Below are 25,209 nucleotides of genomic sequence, written 5' to 3' on the forward strand. Positions count from 1 at the left end.
ATTGATTCAGACATTAGCTGTCTAAATCTCAATTGATGGAGCGTCTTGCAAGTACTAAAAGCCGCTCATTGATCAAGCTCTAAAGCTCATGTTCATCGATTCAACTCTACTCTGTACCATTTCGCAGAGACTGTGCTCATGTTAATGGAGTCAGTGATGGAAAAATTACAGCTTCAGTAACAGAACAAAAAGGTTAATAATGCAATAAAATTGCAGGGTTATAATTCAGGTGAAAGAAAAGATAAAGCCACTTCAGAAAAAGATCATTTATTTTCAATTCAACGACAAAAAACCGTGTTTGTTACTAAAATAGCTGTACAAATTAAACTCTAACAGCAGGTCACTCTAACTCACTAACACCACAGTAAACCTTCAGTACGATTAAAAAGGATTGTGCTGCTATAGTTCAGAAGTGAAGCACTACTAGAAGAGAACCAAACCTATCAACACCACCTTGAAAAGTACTCCTCAAAACAACTCAACACGACATTCACTAAAGAGTTCACACTATATAAACTGATTCAGTGTCCTCTTTAGTCTGTGGTTTTGCATTTAATCAACATTATTATTTGGTCTTCTGTTCTTCATTACATCCACATCCTCCAGGCCCGTCTGCATGCTTCTACATGTAGTGGAGTGATAAAGCTATGTCGTTTTTCCCAGCATGCCCTGCATCGTCTTCAAGCATTTGGTGCCATCACTGAAACACACTTCCACGACTTCTCCTCAGTTCAACTCGGGTTTATCGTAGGGGTCATTTACTCACTTTTTTAATGAAAATTTTTAACTTGCACACGAAGATGCTGCTGAATCAGCTAATAAAATCAATGACATCTGGGATGAAAAGAGAAAATACAATAAAACTGAAATCCAGTCCTTGTTTAAAATACACCATAGAAAAAGACAACTTACAATGTTCTCAGCAAAAACATGACCATATACTGTGTGTGCAAGCGGTTCACTACATTTAATTTTCACACCATTCCCGGCTAAGAGCAATGAACACAATGAGAGAAACTGAAGAATTTAGATGAGGTTTTTCAAATCTCACTAACCTTCCACAGAAAGGAGATTGGGGTGGAGTGATGGGTTGACAAAATATTTTACATAGTACAGCAATATATTTCTTGTGTTGTTAAACCAAACCTTGATAAACCTAAACAAGTTGTTTTCAATGAAGGTGAAACTTATAGGAGCAATTTGGGTTTTTTATTTGGCCAGAGAGTGGGTTGGAGGTACTTGGCTCAAAATATAATATTTATGTTATACATTTTTCATATAGTCCATTGGTCTGCGCCAGTTGATACATAAAAATGTTGTTCATACTTAACTGACTTTCAGATAAAAGGAAAAAAATGATATTGGGACAAAAAGTGGAATGCCTTCATAGGAACCGGAGGCGGGAAGTAATGAAGTGTGGTGTATCCATTACTGGTGTTTATCATGCGTGATATAAAAAGATGTGATAGAGATGAAAGACGAAAAACATATATGCAGGGAATATGAGTGGAAAGCAAAGACATGCCTGCGCTAGAGAAAAGTGACATCGTGAGAGAAAATGAAGACATTAGTCCGCTATCGTTGAACCAAAATAGTCAGCAATGTCCTTACATAACCAAAGCCTTTTGGTTTTTACTTACTTGAGCAAAGAAGTTAAATCAGTACCTCAACTTCTACCAATCTGTGGTTTCCACCTTTGTTCAGATAACAGATTTCAGAAAATGAATACAAGCCACACTTTGCTTTGTGTAACAATGAAAGAAGCATGAATAACAGATGTTAAAGAAAAGAGAACACAAACATGTTCATTGTGAACAGATACACTTTTCTTTCCCACCATGAAATATAACATTAAAATAAATGAACTGAGCTCACTGATAAAATAGCAGACATTCATTATCAACATCATTCCTGTTCTTGTCCTGTTCTTTCAATAATCACAAGATTGGTTGATATAAAGTCAGAATTGTAACATTTACATCATTTTCTATGTACAGTTTTTCCACCGATGATATTGACATATGACCATCTTTAGAGTTTGTTTAAAAACACTACCATAGAAGCAAAAACAAAGCAAACAAAATGAAAGAACATGAGTTTCTGTCTGTGTCTTCCTGTCTTGTTGAGCCAGTAGTCAGGCTCAGTTTGTTGTGTAAAGCACTGAGGCTTGACAAGGCATCTCTATCTCTGTCTGTCCCCTCAGCTCCAACACTGCCAGGTCAGAAGCAAGTTGAACCGTCACTTAAATAAAATATTCCTTCTGGTTCTCAGTGGGACCGTTCTGTGAAGTGATCCGACTTCTGAATGGCAACTCTGGATTGTCTTCGGGTTTCACTGTTTTTACTTCCTGGCGCTGACATGTGCATTTCCTCCTGTAGAGGAATCGGGCCATTATGGCTAATGAAGACACGGTTACAAAGATCACCACAGCTATCACACCTGCAAAGCAAATAAATGGACAAAGTTATAACAGTATGGCAGAGGCAATATAAGTATATGTTAAGGACATCAACCATAGACTTCACATAAACAGTGGATGTAACTTCTCAGTCTGAAAAGCTGATACTAAAGTGCCTTAAAGCAGCCAATAGGAACATCCCTTAGCTTAGGCTCCAGTTCTGTAGACATAGAGAATTGTTGGAGACTTCTTCCATGCAAACTGTATACGACAACGGCAGCCTTACTTAAAAAAGCAAATACAGGGTATGCAACTATGAGGTGCAATCAAAAAGTTCTGATTTGACTCACAAAAATAAAAAGTGAACAGTGAACAATTCCATTAACACACCTGAACAGTGTTAATGGAACAGTTTTAAAAATGTAATTTTGAAATTCAAAGCATATTTTTTTGCCTTTGATAAAAATGAAAACTCTTGTTCATAATTTCTTGGTATCACACTAGCATTTTCCCTAAAAGTCAGTGTTCGTAGAGACAATCTGTTTGAGTCTATGTTTCTGCTTTTTCTTCATGTCTAATGAAAAACTTGTGAAATTCTCAAGCCAGCAATTTGTGGATTGGACTGAGTTTTGAACATTTCAGGAAATTTCAATTGGCCTCATTGGTATATATTTTTTGTCTTTCACAAGACTTCCACAGAAAGCCAGAGCACATATCACCCTGTTCTAAGGATGTCATGATTTTCTTTTGTTTGCTTTACATGATTCATCAGAACCACAAGTACGGTGTACACAAGCTGTCAGTAAAGGAAAGAGAGTCGGGAGAAAAAGGAGCAGCAGTCTCTAATGAAACACCCAGCCATATGTGTAACATGGAGGTGAGATATTATTTTATAATACGTTGCTGAAACTATACCTGCAACAGTTTAAAATATGTCAGAACTGTATGTGATCAAAAGAAAAAACGTTTTATGCATCATGAATTGTTAACACCTGTTAATTGTCAAAGCTGAAATTAAAAGTTTCTTCAAGTTTGCATACATCTTAACATTTCTTCTTGTAAAAATAACTGCAACTCTCTTAATCCTTTACATATTGAAATAAAACCAGTTATAGACTCATGGCATGTGCCCACCATCTGGACTACTTTATGCAAATCATAATGCAGGACACACACAACCTCTGGAAACTCCTGAAAAAGGCTGAAACTATTCATTGCTGTTCTACAGTGAAAGCAGATTCAGGAAACTAAACTGGTTACAATTGAGTGCTTTTGTCTTATTTTCAATTGGAATAAATTATCACCGGAGAGCCAAACTGGAAACAAAACATTATGAAATAAAACTCCTATCTGAAGGCGAGTGGTCAGTGGCCCAACAGACACAGGAAACAAAATTGCTTTGCTTCATCATTAGTACTGCAGGGTCCACATTTTCTCCAGGCTCCCTGGGCAATTTGAGCTATTAGAAGGTATCTACACTGATGTTAGCAATAACAAAAACTGACAGGAATTGTACTTGGAGTCGAACGTAATTTGTATTCTAATTAGCCATGTTTTCCTTTGTGTATTCAGACACAGTCAAGCTGTTTGAGAGGCAGCTGTGGGCTTTCATTTGCACAACATGCAGTTCAGTTTTAATCATCATTTCAATGCCAGTTCCTCTGCACTGAGGTGTGTCAAAAGAAAGGTATAAATGAATTCCAATAAAGGAAAAAAGATGTGATAGGAGAACAAGTTTGAAACTGTCTATTAACTGACTTGACATCACATTATCCCCGTTGGCTTTGTACACAGTTTCTGTCTCATGATTGATGATAATGGCAGAGCCACATTGAAACAGGTTGCTGCCACAGTACCTCCGATGAGAGCTGAGTCACTCCTGATGGCATTCACTAAAGGCTGACCTGTTCCCACTGATCCAGACTGGCCTGCAGAACAGAGACATAGAAGAAAAGGTGCAGGGAGAATGAAAATATGAAAGAGAAAAGAGGGAATTTGCAGCACAAGCATCACAGGGGAACTGAAAGAAGATGATGAAATAAAGTACAGAGAATAGATAAGAGAAAAAGAAAAATAAGGAAGCAAAGGATGGCCATTAGTGAGGCAAAAAATAGATATTGCGACATGCTGAAAAGAGAATGCAGAGAGGGGGAAACAGGAATCATCTACGGTGGGACTTCAGAGTGGATTAGATGAGTGACCACAGGGGAAGGATATGACAACGCAAACTCTCACCACTGGTTCAAATTAATTGCCTCATTTTCTAGCCGTTACTGCAGTGCACAACAGCATTAGAGTCATCCACATCATGAAGTTGGAGAGGTATCACCCACACAGAAGTGCCTATGATAGGAATTTCAGTAATATTAATTATTTGAGTCTGATGGGAAACATAATCCCGTGGCTGTGCGGTAAAGGAACATTACAAATATTGGAGGATGTGTTTGCTACTCACTATCTGACCTGTGTGGAGGATGCTGTAGCTTTCACAGATGAGACATGTCCAAGCGTTGTCCCCTAACTACAAATCTGTGTTTTAATATATGCCTTTATTTTCTGTAATACGTTTAGGCTGACTTTTACAAGAATAGCACATGACCTTTATGACTGTTGTTGCTCCGCTGTGCAGAAACCTGAGACATGATAAGTCTGAGTGGTAAGCAGTTTAGCATCTTTCTTTTCTTTTTTTTGTAGCAGTGTTTATTTGAAAATCTGCAGGGGGAGACCAGACATTGCATTTATGATGATATTCAAAGCTATTTGGATGATGTTCTAATTATGCAAACCACCAGGATAATGTCATTACATTTAATTCCTTTCCCTGACACATGCATTTGCAATTGTAAAAAGAACATCTGTAGAGGCTGGCATAAAAAAACTGATGTTTGACACTATCCTAGTCGCAGGAATAATGCAGAAAAACCATCATCCAGCAGAAATTGCCCCATGAAACGTCGAGATTGTCTTCACCTAGTCGTTATGCGTGGTTCCAGATCTGCATATAACACAACTGAGGAAGCAACAGCTCATTAAATAGGATGTGCAGCTTTAGAAATTCAGATATCATTGGTAGAGACACAATATTATATTTTCAAAACGTATTAATAGTTTTAAACACATATACGGTCTAAAGTGAAAGTAAGTAATACTTTTTCTGCCCATGACACACCAGTCCTTTCTAATTTTCATTCTCATTTGGCAAAACACTTGCTGTCTCGGGTGTCCTTTGGCATTTCTGCTGTGGCAGTAGCAGTGGTGTCATTCTTAACTCGTCCCATATGGATGCTTTTAAAGGATCTCCTGATGCCACATGCACATGCACAAGCTAACTGACACTTTGCAACATGCAGAGTTAGTGTAAAGAGGCCTGAATTAGATGCCTAAACTGAGGTGTCCAAAGAAACAAAAATAAAAAGCACCTGAAAAGAAAAGAAATCAGCCAGTGATTTCAAAGCAAATCACTCTGCGTCACGCAAACAGCACCAGCTCTATTTTTTTATGTAAGCCATTTCAAGCTGAACAAATCAGATAAGGGGAGCAGGAAGTCAGATACAGGAACAGCAGAGAAAATCCAGTCAACTCTCAAAACAGATGACCCCATGCAGACAACATGCTCTGCTTCTGAAATTCTCTCTGCGTGATCTGAAGCCATGCGAGGGACAGAACAAAACTGTGTTGGAGACACAGTTTGACCATCATTGCCACCACTCCAATCTCCTTCAATCTCCAATACCAATAAAGAGAGCAAGGAAATAACCCTCTTACCTGATAGATGGTGTGTGGTTTCTGTTGCATGAGAGAGGTTGGCTGAAGTAAAGCCACAAATGGACTGGATCAGCGGACCAGTTACGGTAACTGGACTAGTTTTTGGGTGGAGCAGAGCAGCTTTCAGAGGGCTGATGGAGTTAAAGAAGACAGCAGATAGACAGCCAGTGAAACCCAGAGAGGCAATCTGAGCCAAGTCCGGATCCAACCCTTCAGAATCTATAGAGAAAAGACAAGCACACAGACTGTGATGTTTTATAAAATGTACAGTAAGGATGGTGATTACTTCACTTTTTTAAAATTGATTTTGCTTTAGCAGTGCTACTGTAACTCTGCTAAAGAACAAAAAGGAAAAATAATACTTTGGGCATAACAAAAGCAGATAATAAGAAAACAAGCTGAAAGAATATTGCTTCAAAGTGGTAGGTGCAGCGGCTGATTTAGAGTATTGACCAAATAATCAGTGTCTGGTTTTCTCTCTTCCAAATAGTCTGAGGTCTATTAACTCCACTACAATGCACTCATAATTACTAGGAGAAGATGACAATGATGAGGTTGCTGATGCAGTTTCGCTATGAGGTAAAAACTGGCATCAATGAACCTTCTATTAAAGATGCTAATGTCGTACATTTAGTTGTTACAAATGATCAAATGTTTTATACAAAGACAAAAAAAAGGACAAATAATGCTGACAAATGGCTGGGAACAAAAACAAGGTTACTGGAGGATCCAACAAAACAAAACAAAAAAGTCCCAAAATACTCAAGAAAGCATGAAGACACATATGAAGCTTTTCTGTTCTTTGGCTCATTGTCTCCTCTGTACTTTTTGCCTGTGACGTGACCCTGAAACGAATCTTAGTGCATTTGAGGTCACTGATTTTGTTACTTGTTGAAAGTCAAGCTTTAGCTGCTTGGCTGGAGTCGGGACACACAGCTTTAACCCTTTAAAGCCTGAATGATTAAATAGTTGCCAGAAAATTCAAATGTTTATAAAACAGAAGTTTTATTAAGCCATCTGATGAATTTGCATAAAAATAATTTAACTTGCAATGTATTTTGCTGCATCTGGCTTTTTTTTAAAAATTCCTTTAAAAAATATTAAGCAATTGATTTAGTTTTTTCAGAAGGGGAAAATATACATAGATGATCTAGAAGTCTCAAAAACAGAAAACTGAATGCAACCAAGATTGCAATGGCAGAAACATTCGTCTCAGTCTTTCAGGAACCGGTGGGTGATGTCACAGCAGCTTTCATTTTGTATACTGTCTATGGTTAGCACTTAATGAAGTTGTAAAGTTGTAGTAAAGCTGGTGTTATGTTAACAGCAGGGAATAGTTGTTTCTGGCCTGGAAGGAGTTTTGTTCTTGTCATTTTGTGCAGTAAAACTGAAAGCAAACCTTGTGTCGTATACACCCTATAGTCTAGACAACACCGCCTCCAGTGAGGGAACCAGTGAGGAAAGGTTTGAAAGCCTTATTGTTTGATATAGCAGAAAAAATAATATTCTGTCTGAGTGCTCTTCAGCCTGAAAGGCCTTGCTGTCTCACTTACCGTGCACACTGCCAAGAACCAGCGACCTTATGCCATTGAATTCTACACCAGATGTCAGGTTGAAGTCCTCTTTGGGATTCTGGTCAATCTGACAGAAAATAAAAGGTTTCCCTTCAAAACGGGCTTTCAAATAAACGCCAACACTTGAATAGTTAGTAAGTACTTTGGTAAATACTGATTTTCAGAGAGGTTTTATTTCATAAACCTCCTGTCTGTTGCTTTTTCCGCTGACAGAGGCTGACTTATTGTTTATTATTGACTAAGAAGACGGGTTGAGTGCTTTTTGTTTGCACGTGTGTGTTACCTGCATAGAGACAACGTCTGCCAGTCGACTGATGGTAATAACATGCAGCTGTCGGTCGGCGAGGTTCTTCACTTTGCTCCTCAGTATCTCTGCATCTTTGCTGCTGTCCAGTCTGTACCTCACCTCTAGCTTATCTGTGGTTAGCAACAGCACAGTAAACTGCTATATTTCTGTGTGGCACAAAAGACAGGACTGAATAACATTGAATACATGTTTAAATGGGAAGTTTCAAAAGCTCCTGTAGTTGAAGAAAATATTGTCTAAAATCACCTTACATAAGAGATATTCTTCTCCGATTATATTCAAAAAAGAAAGCTTTCATTGCCGCCATGCATCCTTCCTCTTTGCCATCTCTGTCCATTGTGTGGATTCATTGTCCCTGCCTTTCTTTTAATAAGCTGGCGTTAGATATTAAAATACCAAATTAAGTATTGGAATTCCTTCATACCAACTGATTTTTGTGTGGCTGGTGTGGATCTCATGCATATTCTAGACTATGTGATGCTCATTTTCAAGAGCATGCTGAACTTTATAAGGTGAAGAAGAAATAAAAAAATAATTCTTAACCTCCTAGGACCTGGCGTCAACATATGTAGACATCACATTTTGGGTTGTCTAGACCCAAAAAAACAAATTTTGCCCCACAGGGGCCTGATATCCACTTACGAGGACATTATACTGCCACTGTTCTTTTGAAATTTAAAATGAATGTCCTCATATGTGGATCATTTTTGTCAGAAACAAAAATCAGGTAAAAAATAAAAATCAGGCAATTCTTTGTTTTCACATTCATCAGGTCCCAATCAGCCCAAATAGCAAAGAGAAATTAAAAATGCATGCCATGAAAGAGTTCCAGTCTTAGGAGGTTAATATGAAACAAAAACAGCCAAGATTTACATTTTCTGTTTTCAAACTCACACACCACTGTCAATATGCACAGTTTACCTTTTCAACTTTACTGTGAATGTTATCAGTAACTTCATTTATATAATAGTGTGCTTTCATTGTAGGATTGTTTATATGATCCTCTGTTGCTTTTTTGCTTTGAAAGTTATTCGAGCCATCTTTCTGGAAACTCACATTTCCTTTCCTCCACTTATGTGTTAATGAAAATTGCACTTCTTCCCTAGAAAAGTCTCAATTGCAGTGTCTAATAACTTGAGGTGTAAATGGCAAATTTAGATGCAAATTATGAAGTGGAGGAGTGTCTACATCCAGTAAATAGTTTTTGTCATGTCTCAGAACTGTTTATGTTGTTTCTGCCTGATCTCATCCACTCATCAACCTGTTGCATATATAATGCGGTCGTGTCACTTACTCTCCCCTTGATTTTGCTATCAGTGTGGTATCAAGCAATGGTTACATCCTTTTTGCACATACTCGTTCTTACTCTGTAATGTTGCTGTCAATTTATTGATATTTATTTATAATCACATCTGTCAACCCTGAATATTTATTACTTGGTGACTTGTATTTGTTGTATATATTGTGCTATTCCTCATATATTAACATATTATATTGATAAATAGTCTAATTTGTTATTGTTAATGCTACTGTTCTTTAGCAACTGTAACCCACAAAATTTCTCTAGGGATTAATAAAGTATTCTGATTCTGATTCTGATAACATTTGAGTGATTTTTTGCTCTTCTGCAAAGGTTTTTCCACTTCCCTCCTTGTCCACTCTCTGTTGCCATTTTCATCACATTTACTTGATGTGCTTCCTCTTTTGACATTTTGACAGCTCTCTATATTGGTGTTATTCACTCCATTAAACCTTTTTAAATGCTCCAGAGGTCCTTGTTCTGGATCCTCCAGCCTGTGCTTAAAATAAGGGGGGCTTTAGAAGTTCTGCTGCTGAAGTTCAAACCTAGCATGAGAATGGAGTATAAAGGTGTCACGAAGAATTGAGAGATTTTTATAGACAAAACATATTCCTAACCAGTACTATAAAAACTGTAACTAAGCAGCCGGTGAGTGCACAATTCCTAATTTCAAACCTTCATGACTTAATTCCAAACATAAACCTTTTACGTTTGTAGCATTTTAAAAGCCATCTTCCTATTTATATTAAAAATAGACCCAATCAAATTTTCTCCATAAACATGCCTCATTATATAATCATGAATATATTGAAGATTATATTAATTCAAAAGATCTAGCTCTTCAAGGGTATTAGCAACTGAACAATGATCCAAAAAATATCCCGAAATAATTCAGTATTTGGAAAAGCCAGGCTCTCTACAGCATGAAGTACTTTGATTTTCCTCACACCTTTTTTAAATGAATAATGACTGATCTCCATTGGTTGTAGGAAGATGTGTTGCTGATCAGGCTTTTCTCAAAAGCAAATGTTCCGTCATCCACTGCGAATTTAAACACATTATTTTTAGTTTACTCCTATTCATATCAGCATATCTTTAATAATAATTTGCTTATGAGCATTCCATGTTTGGCACTGATCACCACCTGCACTCATGTATATATCTTTCCACGTAGCACTCTATTCTTATTCTCATGTATATATCTCATGTATATCTCATGCACATATCTTTCTACGTAGCACTTTTAATTCTTATTCCTACTTTTATTTTTTCATGTCTATTTAAGTGCTATTTATGACACTATGTTTGCACTGAAGCACCGCAGCAATTTCCTAATGTTGTAAACCTGCTCAACATTTGGCAATAAACCCCTTTCTGATTCTGATTCTGATTCTGATGAGAACAATGACAGGAGAGACAAAGTGAGAGCAGCAGAAAAAAAATGGGGGTGAGAAAGAAACCTGTTCCAACTTTCAAATCATGCATTATTCATATTTTCAGCTCTGCTAATAATTTTTTTTAAACAATTTAATACTTTTAACACCCGTTTGGCTTCTGAACCGTGCTTATTAAAGGTGAAGAAACAGCAGTGAGCCAAAGGCAGTTATAAAGTGTGTTCACACTGTAATGACCACGATTAACAAGTCAGGGGAGGTGATTGCTGAGCTGACAGACTGAAATTACTCCACAGAGAGAGTTTGTCAGCAAGCTTTAAGCTAGTAGGTGGTAAAAAGTTAGCAAATACTGAAGATGAAAGGTTCAGCCATCACTAACAACACCAGGTGCCAGAAGTATAAAACTCTAGAGATTCACAACTAAAACTGTGTGGAAAAAAAGAGAAATTTGCATGCACATTGTTTTTGTTCAGTCTATTAGAAATATATTATCTGTATGTGCCCGAGGCTAATTTCCGCTCTCATCATCATCCACGAATGGATGTAGAGACTCCCTAAAAAAAGCCTATAAAATGCTGTCTAAAACACATTTTCCTGTAGAAATAACAGTTCAAGTGTGGGAAAAGGCATTTCCATGCTTTTACTAGATGGGTCTAAACTAGAATAAGTCTGTTTACAGACACTCAAATCACTCTTTCACTTTTACCGCTTTCAGGTAGCTAAAATATCCCACGAATGAATCCCAAATTTCAGTGCACCTGTTACCTCTTATGTACTTATTAACCACATGTGCTCAGCGGTGGAGTTATTAGATAAACAAGATGAAATAAGAGGTATTAATTCTGTCATTTCAGCAGTCTGATATTAAATGGTTGAAAGTGAAGGTGGAGCCTCACTGATTTAACAACTGGTTTCACGAATTATAAGCGTAAAAGTGGAAACACGGCTTATAAAAGGAATTTCAGTCAGCTACCGAAGACAAGCCCCTTCCTTCTAACCTTTTTAAAACAAGAAAAAAGTATAATTATGGTAAATTATGTAATGATACTACCACATTCAAGCTGTATTCAGTATAATTTTCACTATTGTAGCTCCCTGAATGCAATGCTTTAAGCTCTAAATTCTTCAGCATCAGGATTTTCAAAACCTGTGTTCACTCACAGCTGTTAGCCTACAAGACAACATTAGCTTCATAACAAAACACTGAATATTAGTAAGATAAATTTCACGAGCTGACTTTTCCACTAAAATTCAAATACAGTGCAAACCATGTTTACGGTCCCAGAATCATCTCAATGTGTGTGGTGTGGGCTAAAACTGCCAAAAGGATGAAGCTGATGACATTTTCTGTCAAAGAACAGATCCAGGAATAGTTTAATCAATCTGGTGTACGACTTCACACTCGCCTCTCTTTACGACAGCAGAGAACAAGACCTGAAAATATTGATTGGTGTCAATTGTAATGGTGCATAGACTGGTGTTCATGCAGTACTTTTTAGCCTTACTGACCATTTAAAGCACTTTCACACTAAAATGCCATTTTACAGACCTTTGTATCTTACTTTTTTCTAGAACATTTCAACATGCAGTCAAGAGGAGACAGGGACCAACTTTGCCTTCTGAGCCCAAGTGCCCCACCAAAACATGGTGGTAGATTGGTTAATCATTGGCTTGATCATCTTTTTTATTGACGATCACAAAAGTGCTGAATTTCAGCAGACGTATCCTTTATTTAGACATGCGATGAAATATAATCTTCCTGTTTAAAACTACAGCAAAAATAAAAATGTTACACAGGTGCAGTAACAGCACAGCAGCAGCAGCGACACATCAACCAAGCTGCTCGCAGTCTTGGCACAGAGTCTTTTCACCAGAAAAGGCTTGTCCAAGAGTTTTAATGGGGTGCTTCAGTTTATTGTCATGTTGACTACCTGATCACCATGGAAACTGTGTGACCTCCTGGTCATCAGCTTCCTCCTGGGTTATTAAAGCAGCCGATTCGCAGTCTATTTACAGCTAATTTAGGTGGTATCCCACTTTCAATAGGTCTGTCAGCCTTCTTTGTCCTTTCCGACACAGATGGGCCCCTCTTGTCTCTTTCTTTGGCTGAACTCACAGTGAGTTGATTAAACACAGAAGTGAACAGGAATAGAGAAGAGGGGAACTTGATGATAGGAAAAAGAAGGTGAGTGAGGGCAGGAAGACTCGTTGTATTAAAAAAAAGAAGGATGACAAACGGAGACGAGCTGAAATTATGGATGAGGCCTTCATAGCCTGAATTCTTGATTTTGATGTCATTCACTATTACATGCCTATTACAGAAACACCAATAAATAGCTTTAGAAATCCATTTAAATCTGTTATTTTGATAAGACTGAAAAAACGTTTCATTTTTTGTAACACTCCTCACTTTTTTTTTTTTAGTTACACCTGTTCAACTGCTCACTAAGGCAAATACGCAATCAGCCAATCAAATGGTAGCAACATGGAGGCCCATTGACCATGACCATGTCTACATTTTGATGAAACTGAGCATTAAAACAGGGAAGGAAAGAGATTTCATTGACTTTGAATGAGACTGTCCGGGCTGGTTCTGAAGCTTACTGGTTTAGAAGCAGGTGATTTACTGGGATTTTCCCCATACAATCATCTCTAGGATTTACAGAGACGGTCTAAAAAAAGAGTAAATACTGAACACATCTGGTTGATGTCAGAGGAGAATAGACAGACTGATCGAGCTGATAGTAAGGCAACAGTAACGCAAATAACAACTCAAACCCTGAATCATATGGGCTACAGCAGCAGACGACCATACTGGGTGCCACTCCTGCGAGCTAAAAACAGGAAACTGATGCTACAATTTTTGCCTTATGCTACAACACCACTGTTACAACTTATAAATATAAGCAACAAAAGGTCATGGTTATTTTATAAAGGCCAAGTCAAAGTATTTGATGCAAGAACACTTTCCTTATTAAAAATACAGAGAGGATCTCAGTGCTCACCTGGCTTGCTGAGCAGCACAGCAAAGTACTCTCTGTGGTAGGAGCTGACGTACAGGAGCAGAGCAGGACTCTGGCTGGTCCTGAAGCTCAGGGACACATTTTCTGCTTTTAGGGTTATGTCAGAGTAGATGGAGGAGGGGAAGGAGCTGCTGCTGCTGCTGCTCCTGTTCAGCTTGTTCACCATCTGCTCCTTGAAGGCATAGGTGACTGATGTTTCTGACTTGAAGCTGGCTGAAACCTCTGTAGGGAGTAAGTCGATAAATTGAATTACAAACATAGAAGTTATAGCAGTTATGCAGTAGTTGTGGCGGGCATTATATTTTAATATGTAGATGATTAATTTACAAGCTGTGAAAGATTTTACTTGAGCTTTTAGATTTTAGCTAGGAGTTCTTCTTCCTCACATCAAGCATTTCTTTACCATTTCATACACATTATACCTGATAAATAAGCCCCGGAAACATTTTATCCCAGTCGTGTCATTTCACTGAACCACATCATTCTGCAGATACTGTATAGTATGATTTACATGGCTATAAATAATATGTCTTTATACTGACAACTAATCTCACAAGAGACAATATCAATGATTCATATATTTAAATGTGCTGTGCCTCTGTTTCATTGACAACACCTAATTAGTGAGCTGGTGAAAAGGCAGCCACAGGAAACCAGCTGACAGGTGAAAAAACAACAACAAATCTGGCTCTCTAATTATAACAGAGTCGGATGTCAGAGTTATGATTTCCACTGTAGATAAAAATGCAGAGTTATAACAAGCAACGCAGCTGGGATTGTTAATAACTGAATATAGATAAGATGTGTTACTATGCCGATGTAATGACTCAATATTTCTCTGATAACTTAAATAAAAAGAAGTATGGGTGCGCACTAGTGTTATGACAGAATCCCTCCATCAGGATGCCCAGCAGGGGCTTCTTTACTGACAGTTTTCGGAAAATGAAACATTTGTCAGAAAAGTTCAGTTGAAAATCTTCACAAAGCTTCTGGTTTCCATTTTAAAATCCTCCTCTTCTTTTGGCTTCTTTAAGAAGTCAACATAACTGATCTTCCTCTCTCACCACATCAATACGTCTCCTCTTTGGCTCTTATCTTTTCCTCCTGCCTGGGCTGGCTTTACTCCTGCCATTAAGGTTGCAAGCTTTTGCACTCTCAGTGCCAGGACCAAGCCAAAATGAATGCGAAGCATTTTGGCTTAGATTTGACGGCAGATGCCACATCAAATACACCTGCATGCAGCAGTGTTGGTCAGCAGCGGTACTGATCCTTTTTCATCATAGTTTAAAAAGGATTTGAGTAGATTTTAAAACTTAGTTTTGCCTTTCAGAATGAAGACACAAGTGATAGTACACTATGTCTCAGTCACACTAAACCGAAAATAGGACAGCAACCTGCTAAAGACAGGAAAAACTGGTAGCTTTAAGGTGATAGAAAAGGTAGCTGGTAAGCTTGTATCTTTTATGTTCTAACAGTGTTGTTCATTCATTTGTTTTATTTATTTATATTTTCTCTTGATTTTAGGCACTTTTTGACCTTGTTTGTGTTTTATAAATAAGTTTTAATTGAGTTTGTACACATTCACCAACTGATTACAAGTAGTTGCAAATAGTTAATCTGAAGTTGGGCATGTGACACTGCCTCTGGGTTACCACTTTTGATTGCCTTTTGATTGGGAAGCAACTTGTCTCCTATTGCTGTCCAGCTTTGACTGATTGCAATCACTCTCAAACGGATTGCTAAAGGTTAGCAAATAATTCCTGTCTAATTCATAAATATAAACAGAAAGGCCAACATGTCACAATCAATTACAGTAGTGTCGATAAGTGCAACTTGTCTATGATGCATCTCTTAATCTTTATCTTTAAAACTACTATTTCAAAGGCAAAAACAGCACACGTCTGATGCACATCATAGCAATACTTTTGGTTGTACTTTGGTCTCCAACACTGGTCGTCGTACATCTACATGTACAAACCAAACCTCTCAGCTAATCCTTGTGTATATACAGTAGAGTATGCAGTGTGCCCCAGCACAGCTGGGTGTGACCTCACTTATATATGACATTACTGTATATATGTTTTATTTATAGGCCATCCAAGTGCTGCACTGTAGCGCATATGAAGGTGGCTGTGTTGGAGGTCAGCAACTACAGTTGCTCAAGAGATGCTGACTGGGTTTTTAAAAATTTCAAAAGATACACTCATTCTTCAGGTTCCTGTGTTAATTTGGATTATGTGACTTTTGATAGAGGAAGAACAAGAACTGCACTACTGCTAAAGTGACCCAAGGCTACATATTATTAAACCCCAAATTTAAGCTTTTAAGTGATTTTTAATGTAATTTTCAATTTGACATTGTGCATCTTTGAGCTTGAAGACCAAGTCTCTGTACCTTTGTTGCAAAAAGGTCCAGTGTAAGCGGATGAGCTGCAGTTGCAGGAGAAGCTGGTGGGTCTCTCCACACAGCGACCCTGATTTTGGCACAGCGAGCCGTAGCTGCTACAATGGCCTGGGCATCCTGCCTGAACCCCAGGGGTGATCTTTGCTCTCTCATCCAGGTCCAGAGTGACGCCATTCAACTGCAGAGAGCGGATGCAACCTCGAAAGCCCTTCTGCCTTGAAGCTGTGCCTCCTGAACACACAGGAGACACACAGAAAAAAAAAAGCATACACTGTAATGAATTTTCTCTGTTGTCTATTTTATTCTACTTATGTTTCTGTGCAAACCACCAACATGAAATAATATAATCCCAGTGATGTTTAAACATTTAACAGTTGCCTTGAGAACAAGTTAAAAATTGCAGGTTTGTCCAAGACCCAAAATATATTTAAACACAGTGGCATAAATCACAAATCCTCGCATTTGAGAAACAGTTGCCATAAAACTAATCTAGCAAATATGGTTCTTGCACATGCAGAAAGGCTCCCTTCTTGAAAGCTGATGTATCTATTGCTAATTTAAAAAAGAAAACACCTTTTCTAACTGTGGCAGTCTGTGGGAACATTTTTAGCCACCTGGTCTTAGGTTGTCTAGGATTTACCTGATGAATAGGTGAAAAAGAGATGCAACATTTTGATAATTGGAACTAACAAACTGAATGTAACTCTATTTTAACCAGTTTATTTTTATATATTTATCATTCACAGTGAAATAAAAGTGCTGCAGGACAATGCAACTTAGGAGACATATTTGCAGTGCTTTATCTTTTTAGATGTAATTTATCTTAATCTAAAACACTACCTATATGATTTTTATGCATTCATACTGTACAGACACGCATGAATGACAAACAATCTGTGTTATCAAATTCTTAAGCAAAACTGACTGATCTGATTCTATTATTAATGGCAGAACATACTCTGCACCTCCAAGAAAAAAAGGCCTGTCATCGGTTTCATACTGAATTTTTAAAATGAAGCACAATGAAACCCAAACTGGCAGGTGAAAAATTCCAGAAATTGACATTTCACTGGCTGTGGCTCTGCTCACCCAGCACCAAGCTGATTGTTGTTATCTAGAAAGTTAGCGACCTGCCAATTGCTCTGACAGTCTGCTTGTCCTGTCTGGTTGGCTGACAGTGACAGGAAAATATTTTTTTTTCCTTCCAGGTCAGAATTTAAACTCAAAAAGTTATTGTTTTCTGAGTTTTCGCATCACAACCTCCAGCTGTCCTCAGAGTTCACGCTCTGCAACATTATAATTGTCTCAGACTGCCAAACTGGCAATCTCAAGACTGTTATGATGAGATAAACAGTTTCCCATGGCTGCAGAGTTGATGAGGTTCGTATCAGGGCCAAGAGTTTCATCAGGACCTGTCAGGAAATGACTACCTTAACTAATGGACTGAGTTCAAACACTCTACCAAGGTTACTGCAAGGACACTGACCACAAAACTGTGACTTTTTTCTACACATCCCCAGGGAATTTCTATCACTTTGTGGGGATTTTCTATTAAGTCTATTAAGCTTATATCGAAGTAAGGTTTAGAAACAAGAACTGCTTTACTGTGGACTTGTTTAAACCTGTCAGCATCAATGCGGATCAATAAGCAGACAATGCAATATGTTCTTTGTGCACTATGAGGGAAGTGTGGAGTCGTGGAAGATTATATATTCTGTGACGAGAATGCAAATCCACCAACCTCCCAGGGGGTCAATGAAAATGTACCCTATGAGCACAGAGCGGTTTTGTGTGTAAAAATAAGGGACACAATGAAACAAAGACCGAGCAGAAAACAGACTATTTGAAAAAGTTTAAGAAATAAAAGTAGAAATCTGACAGCTCCAACAACAAGCATGGACTGAAATGAAAGAAATCCTAATCTCTAATAATAATTACATGAGTAAAAACCAAATGTCGCATTGTTTTTGTTGGGACCTCAAAAAAAGCAGCTTTGAATTGATTGCACACCTATAAATAACTGGCTGTTCAGCTGCAGGTGGATGTGCCCATCAGCCGGCGCCTCCTGCGTGACAGCAGGAAGCTCGTCGAGGCGAAGCGATGCCTCTTTAACGTTTCGCTCGGCTTGAATACGATGCCACCTGTTGTCATTCAGAGGTGATCCAGCTTTCACCGAAACCTCCAATGGACCATTACCCACGTCAAAGGAGAAGAGGACCTCATTGGAGGCTGCATCAGAGAGGAAAGAAAAATAAGACTTATTTTAGAACATGTAAGAAGCACCTTCTGTGTCTCCTGTACCTTCCTGCAGCTTGTTTGGTACTTGTTGCCCTGCACACAAGGCAGCTCACACACAAAGATGTGCTCATTATTTGCATGATTTAACTGAGTGAGCTTTTGTTTGTCTAACCTCTAACTAATTAATGGTGGGTAACAAGTGTAAAGGAAAAAATATTATCCTACTAATGTATTGAGCTATTACCTTGCCAAAAGAAGACCTTCACTGCATCTTGGTATTGATTCTCTGCAGAAACTCAAATAGACTTTCAGGTGGCTTGAGTTCTGATGACTGCAAAGACCATAGCATATGATTCAAATCATTTTCTAACATCATATGGATGGGAGCACTTCCACCTTGGAGGAGACCGCTTTGTTCAGTGGTAATTCTAGAGTCGGTTGAGGCGCCAGGCAACAATTCACAGGAGGCCTCTACAACCAGCATTCATCATAGTTATGTTATAACTATTTTGACACCATCTAAAAACATTGTGAATATTGGTTGGGGGCCATGATTTGTGCAAATGCTGTTTATTACAGTATGTCCCTCAGGCTCAAAGACTGCATTCGGTCGGTAAGCAGAATGAGTTGAGTCAGGCGGGGCCAGGTCAAGTCAGGTCTCTCCCACTGTCACTGCAAATTTTGAGCATTGCCACTGCTAAAGCTTAAAGTTTGGCAGCCCACTGCAGTTTCTTGCCTTGCCTGGTGAGTCTCTGACTCAGGTAGGTTAAAGGTGATCAACTCAAAGCCATTTTGTATTGATTTACAATAACCTTTTAAACTGAAGAGACAAGTGGACACAAACCATGCCAGTAAAACACTATCCACAGCTAAACACAGCCACTGCATCCACTCACTACAATGTCCTTTAATTTGTCATCTGTCTGTCATATTTATTTATTTTCCCCCAGAAAATAGAAAGAAAGGACACAGAGCAACATTTTCATAGCCAAATCTGATCACATCAAGTTGTTTGCATGCCAGGAATTATTACCAGTAGAGCATGTTCCTTTGTTTTGAACACCAGCAACTTTGTGTTGTTTTATAGTGGAACCACAAAGGATCTTTTATCTTGCTAAACTCTTTCTTGCTTTCCCCTTTTACTTGTCAGCATGCTCACTCTGAAGTCCTCATTCTCTGTTAGAACTACAGTACATCATCTGTGGAAGAAAGATAAGGAACAGAGGCAGCTGACACACGAGCACCACTGGAACTCTGATGAGAAAAAACACTTTCAGGCTGAAGTAATGTATCACCTAAGTGATGCAAACACAACCTGACACCAAGCAGCTCGTAAGCATGTCACATAAAACTGCTGACAACTGTGGAAGATAAAAATGAAGTACTGTAGTTGTGACAACCAGCTACAAAGATAAAGCACTAGTTTGTTTTCACAGAAACAAGCTAAAGTTATTGATGTAGAGTCAATGTCCATCCATCTTCTTCTGCTTCACAAGGCCAGCAGCCTAATTGGAGAAGCCCAGACCTCACTCTCCCTGACCACCTCCTCCAGCTTCTCTGGGGAAACACCAAGGTGGGCCAGCACCCAGGGCAGCCCTGGTGTAGTCCACACCTACCAGAATGAGTCTGACTTATTGCTAGCTATGTGGACCAAGCTCTTGCAAAGAATGGGGCAGACACCCCATACTCCAGAAGTACAGGGTTTGCTTTTAAGGAACGTCAGGCAGGTAGGAAAGTAGGAAAAAGGATATTTGAAAAGATCCTTATTCTTTTCTCTTCTTTTCCTCACTTCTGAGTTCCCATGCTACCAAACTCAGTTTGTTCTTAATTCTGTCATCATTCCCCTGGCCAAATAACCTCCTCATCCACCTGCTATCAGTCCGTTAGTCTCTAATCCCTTTTCTGGATGTTCAGAGAGCAGCAATCCACATCTAAGTTCAAGGCTAGCTCTCCCTCTTCCTGTTTTCTATCTTCAGCAGGACCGGCTCTCCTTTATTGCTTTGTTGCCTTCATCATTTTTATTACTCAAGCTCTAATTATTCTAACTGAAATATGTTGCATGTTGAGCTAGCTGCTTAGTCTGGAAAAGAAAATGAAACAAATAATATAAGAGAATATAAAAAAGGAAAGGAAGTAACAGTACCTCCACACTGCAGATACTGTCTTGCTTACAGTGCAACAGTTGTAGCCTTACGGCAAAATACTGTGAAAGTACTGAATCGAGTGTCAGATCTGATTGCTAGCCTTAAGCATATATAGTTACATGGACTTCTTTTTAAGGTAAAACCAGCTACAGCGGTAGATTCGATTTCTTTTGCAATCACATGAAGTGAAGCACCTCATCAAGAGAGGAACAAAGAGGAAAGCAACAACAGCACACACATCAGTGTTTGAACTGGAGCAATTCAGTCAAGCTGAACTACAATAGTAAATAGACTTGTAAGTATATAGACTTGCATTTATACAGCTCCTTTGTAGTCTTACTACTCGAAGCACTTTTTGCTGTACAAGGCAATTCAAGCATACATTGCATACACCACTTTATTCTGCATACTTTATCAATAACACTACACACACAATCGATATGCTGGGCATTCAGTAGTTTGCCTGGGGATACTTTGAGCATGAGACCCGTGATCAAACCACACTCTTTCTGATTACTGGACAGGCTGCACTGCCTCCTGATCTACAGCGGCACATCATATGCTCTCAGTGCAAGTTCACATAAACTGACACACAGACCATGCCAGCATCTCTTTTTTAATACTATGCTAGACTAGTCTGTTGTCATATTCAGGGGTACACATAAGTGGTCCGCAGGTGCGCATACACTGTCAAAATAAAAAACGCGCACCAGATAAGAAGTTGCAACACCCGTTTACGTACATAAGATTTTCTGGAGAAAGACAGACATTTGTTTAGAAATTTTAAAAAAGTCGAAGAAGCTCCTTTAAGCAATTACTTTGGTGTTCCTCCACCTCCAAAGAAATTTCAGAAGGAGTCCGAACCGCGAAAGAAGTGTGTATTCTCGGAAAAGTGGTTACTGGAGGTGAGCTGCCTTCAAACAAATAATGAACAGAGATGTGGTGCAAAATATGCCGTGAAAATCCCTCCAGAAAATCTTATGTACGCAAACGTGCGTTGCAACTTCTTATCTGGTGCGCGTTTTTTATTTTGACAGCACATGCACACCTACAGACCATTTATATGCACCCCTGGTCATAATGTCTGCTCTGCAGGGATGTCTGTGGGGACTTCCACCAGCAGATATAAATGACTGCAGGTGGGTCAAATGTTTCTTTTACATGGTAGTTCAGTGTTTTAAGTAGAGTGATAGAGGGCTACACGCTCTGGTGGTTATAAAAGCACTGCAGCTGGCTGCAACAACAACATCAAAAACAACAATTCTGTGATTTCCCAGAGGAGGAGAAATAAATGGCAGTGCTGCTGTAAAGTATTTCTTTTGAAGGGTTGATGGACACCATCACCTCGGCAGAGTTAAAACCACATGAAACTTTAACTCGGAGGACTCTTCTTACTGCTCAGTTTGTACTCACATCTAAGTGAAGTCTAGATTAGACATCTCACCAGAGAGGTTTTACTCACAGTTGAGTTCAATTCGAATGAAGTCTTTGATGCCCAGGTTTTCCAGGAAGACACCAGATGATGAAGTGGTTTTAAACAGGAAGGAGATGTCGGCACTCAGCTCTCCATGTAATGTAGGAAAGTGGAGGTATGATGTCTCCTTGTCAAAAAATGCAGCATTCCAAACATTTTCTGCAAAATGCATGAAAGCATTTTAAACATGAAGCAAGGTACAAGAATGAGTTTACAACTCTGACATGACACACCTGCATCATTTTAAAAACATGTACAAAGTGACAAACTGACATTGGCACTCTGATTTCGACTTACTGTCTCCATGACAACGGAGAGGTCCCACCTTGTAGGTGCTTTCGGAGCCAGGTCTCTGGATATCACCCAGCACCAGAGATCTAACCGGGAGTGTCTCCTTATGGGTCAACAGGCCTGAGTCATTAGTCCTAAAAAATAAGGAGCAGAATTTTTTTTATTAAAAACAAACTCCAAACTAGAGGAGGGAAAGACATATCTATCTTTAGCATAAAATGTGATTCACTGTAAAGGATAATACATGTTGTTGATTTATGCTCTTGCAGCTGCCACACCTACAAAAATCTGCTGCACTGGCAGCAAATTTGGTGACTTATAAATGCAGTGAGGATATGAGCTATTTTTATAGCGGAACACGTCACACTATAATTGCTTTGATATGAGTATTATGATATACAGTACCATTCATTGCTGTCAGCATCACAGTTGCAGTGATATCTGGAGTCCACACAGTTATTTTGCAGACTGCAGGCACATTGCTGGCTCCCTGGTGGAGCTCCGCCCCAGTGAGTGTGCATTTGTCCCACACCTGGGCCTCCTACCCACCAGCTGAGGGGAGAGCCCTCTAAAACACACAGACATATCACTTATATCAAGTGACCGATCCCCAGATGGTAGCTATGTTTCTATAATGGGACACATTTTTGTAGACTATTGTAATCAATAAAAAAAGAAACACAAAAAGAAAAAGACATGGCTATACTGAATGATTTTATACCACAACCACAACTATATGGTAGTAAATTCAATCAAAAGGTCCATCCAATCATTCGCTTCCACTTATCCTTTTTTAGGGTCAGGCTGGAGCCTATTGCAGCTGTCATAGGGCGAGAGGCAGGGTACACCCTGGCCTGATGGTGGAATTGAACTCAGGACCTTCTTGCGGTGCAGCAACAGTGCTAACCACAGTGACCTGTGCTGCCTTGAGTCAAAAGGTCCTACTTTTTTATTACTGCTGGCTGCCAAAGGTAAAACAGACATTCTGTTGATCATATCTCACATTATAAAAAACAATTAATTATTATTAAAAACAGAAACCTGTTATGATGCAATGTGATACACAATACACACTATGCAAGAGTCTTAACTATTGTCTTGAAGTACCCATGCTTGGTCCAAAATAACTTCAACTGCCTGTTTAAACTGCATCACAACAATACATAAATTTGGCGTTAAAGATCATCCAAGGTCTTTACCTGGTGAGGTGAGTAGGCGTGACTTCCTGCAATGATAAGCAATTTCCTGTTCGCAGTGCTCTGATAGGCTTATGATTGCTGCTAGTTGCTCCTCATCAGATGCATATTCAAAATGCACTACATGTGTATTCACTTCTGGTGATGGCTGGACTCTCGTTAGGTCTGTGTTGTTGTGGTGGATCACCATCCATGTGTTGTCCTCTGGTGCAATGAAAGAAGAATAAGGGAAAGCGTGTATTTTTAATTTTCACCTGTATCTGTATTTGTATGTATGCAGGACTGAAAGAGGAAGAATAAGGCAGGATGAAAGAGAGAGGGGAAGAGATTGTGCGCCAGGCATGTTGACGCGTGTGTGTTTTGATGTGTGTATCAGCTACCTGTCATGTTGCAGTATAACAGCTGTGGCTTGATGGGTCCGCTGCTGTCCACATCAATGTAATAATACCCCGAAATGTTGCCTTTGTGTTTGTAAGCCTCGCAGGACTGCTCGTATATTGCTGAGGAGAGAGAGACATCCTCGTCATCATCACTGCAGACATTTAAGTTTGTTTTTCTGTCTATGCAACTGCACAGTGGTTGCTCATTTCGTTTTTCAGCATCTGGTCTTGTTCAACATATTGCAAGTAACTTAAGATTTTTTTTACAATGTAGATGCAGAGGGACCAACTTTTCTCCACTGGATTATCTGTTTAGCTACATTTTAGTGATATTATTGTTACCATTTAATACACTCATCACTTTAATAGGTGCACCTGTGCAACTGCTGCTTAATGAATATGTTAAATTACTTCATCATATGGTTCCAACTCAATGCATGTGAGCATGTAGACATGGTCAAAACAATCTCATAAAGTTAACTATATACTATATAGATCACCAGCCCACTTACTATTTAATTTAATGCACTAGTATTTTTTAATTTATGGAAAACATTATAACTGAGAATAAATGTGACTGACTTTGAACATGACGTGATTGTTGGCGATAGAGGGCTGATCTGAGTATTTCAGAAACTGATGATTTTCCCACACAACCTTCTCTAGGGTTTAGAGAGAATGGTCTGAAAATGAGAAAATATCCAGCGAGTAGTAGTTGGGTGAAAGTGACTTGGTGATTCCAGAGGTCAGAGAAGAAAGGCCAGGCTGCTTTGAGCTGATAGGAAGTTACCAGTAGAGCTAAGGCATTCAGAGGTGCATGTCACATCTTGACGCAGATGGGCTACAGCAGCAGAAGACCACACTGGGTGCCACTGAGGAAGAACAGGAAACTGAGACTACAATTCACAGTTCACCAAGACTGGACAATAGAAGATTGAGAATCATCAGACTAGAGAACATTTTTTCAAGTCCAACCAGGTACAAAAAAGGTGCACCTAATGGTTGCAAGTGTATCTGGCTATATATCTTCAAGGTTTATTGAATAAAGTTTATGCTAATATATCTGATTTAATTTTGCTGGTCTTTTTTTTTTTAACTCTTATATTAGTGCAAAGCAACAAAAAATGAATTATTGCCTAATAATTGTAATTATTATATTAATATGAATTATGATTGTACTGTTTATACTGGTCAAATTAATGAAAAAAAAAAGGAAACCTCAATAAAAGCTGAAGATATATTCTCTAAACCCAAATCTATGTCCACAGGTTGGTGCACCTTGATTAACAAAAATTATTCAGCAGCAGATGAATAGATGTGGA

At 38.8% G+C, this 25,209-nt stretch overlaps 1 protein-coding gene across 3 annotated transcripts in view; it reads right to left on the reverse strand.

The window, feature by feature from the left end:
- Window positions 1–251: 251 nt before the first annotated feature.
- The window catches only part of LOC309720566 (contactin-associated protein-like 4), a gene marked incomplete at its 5' end in the record, with an annotated part of 80,858 nt that continues 55,900 nt past the window's right edge, over window positions 252–25,209 (reverse strand). Inside the window, 13 exons of one of the 3 annotated variants that reach the window (XM_082557598.1) lie at window positions 252–2,439; window positions 4,255–4,326; window positions 6,164–6,382; window positions 7,717–7,804; window positions 8,021–8,154; window positions 13,744–13,983; window positions 16,156–16,395; window positions 18,175–18,393; window positions 22,009–22,179; window positions 22,318–22,445; window positions 22,717–22,879; window positions 23,511–23,711; window positions 23,888–24,007. In XM_082557598.1, coding sequence (XP_082413724.1) covers window positions 2,243–2,439; window positions 4,255–4,326; window positions 6,164–6,382; window positions 7,717–7,804; window positions 8,021–8,154; window positions 13,744–13,983; window positions 16,156–16,395; window positions 18,175–18,393; window positions 22,009–22,179; window positions 22,318–22,445; window positions 22,717–22,879; window positions 23,511–23,711; window positions 23,888–24,007 — 2,192 coding nt within the window. In that variant the 3' untranslated portion in view covers window positions 252–2,242. Of the gene's footprint in view, window positions 2,440–4,254; window positions 4,419–6,163; window positions 6,383–7,716; window positions 7,805–8,020; window positions 8,155–13,743; window positions 13,984–16,155; window positions 16,396–18,174; window positions 18,394–22,008; window positions 22,180–22,317; window positions 22,446–22,716; window positions 22,880–23,510; window positions 23,712–23,887; window positions 24,008–25,209 lie in introns of those variants that run through there. The other 2 variants (XM_082557599.1, XM_082557600.1) reach the window with 2 other exon arrangements.

Source organism: Aulonocara stuartgranti (genome assembly GCF_965226115.1).
Source record: "Aulonocara stuartgranti genome assembly, chromosome: 13".
NCBI lineage: Eukaryota > Metazoa > Chordata > Actinopteri > Cichliformes > Cichlidae > Aulonocara > Aulonocara stuartgranti.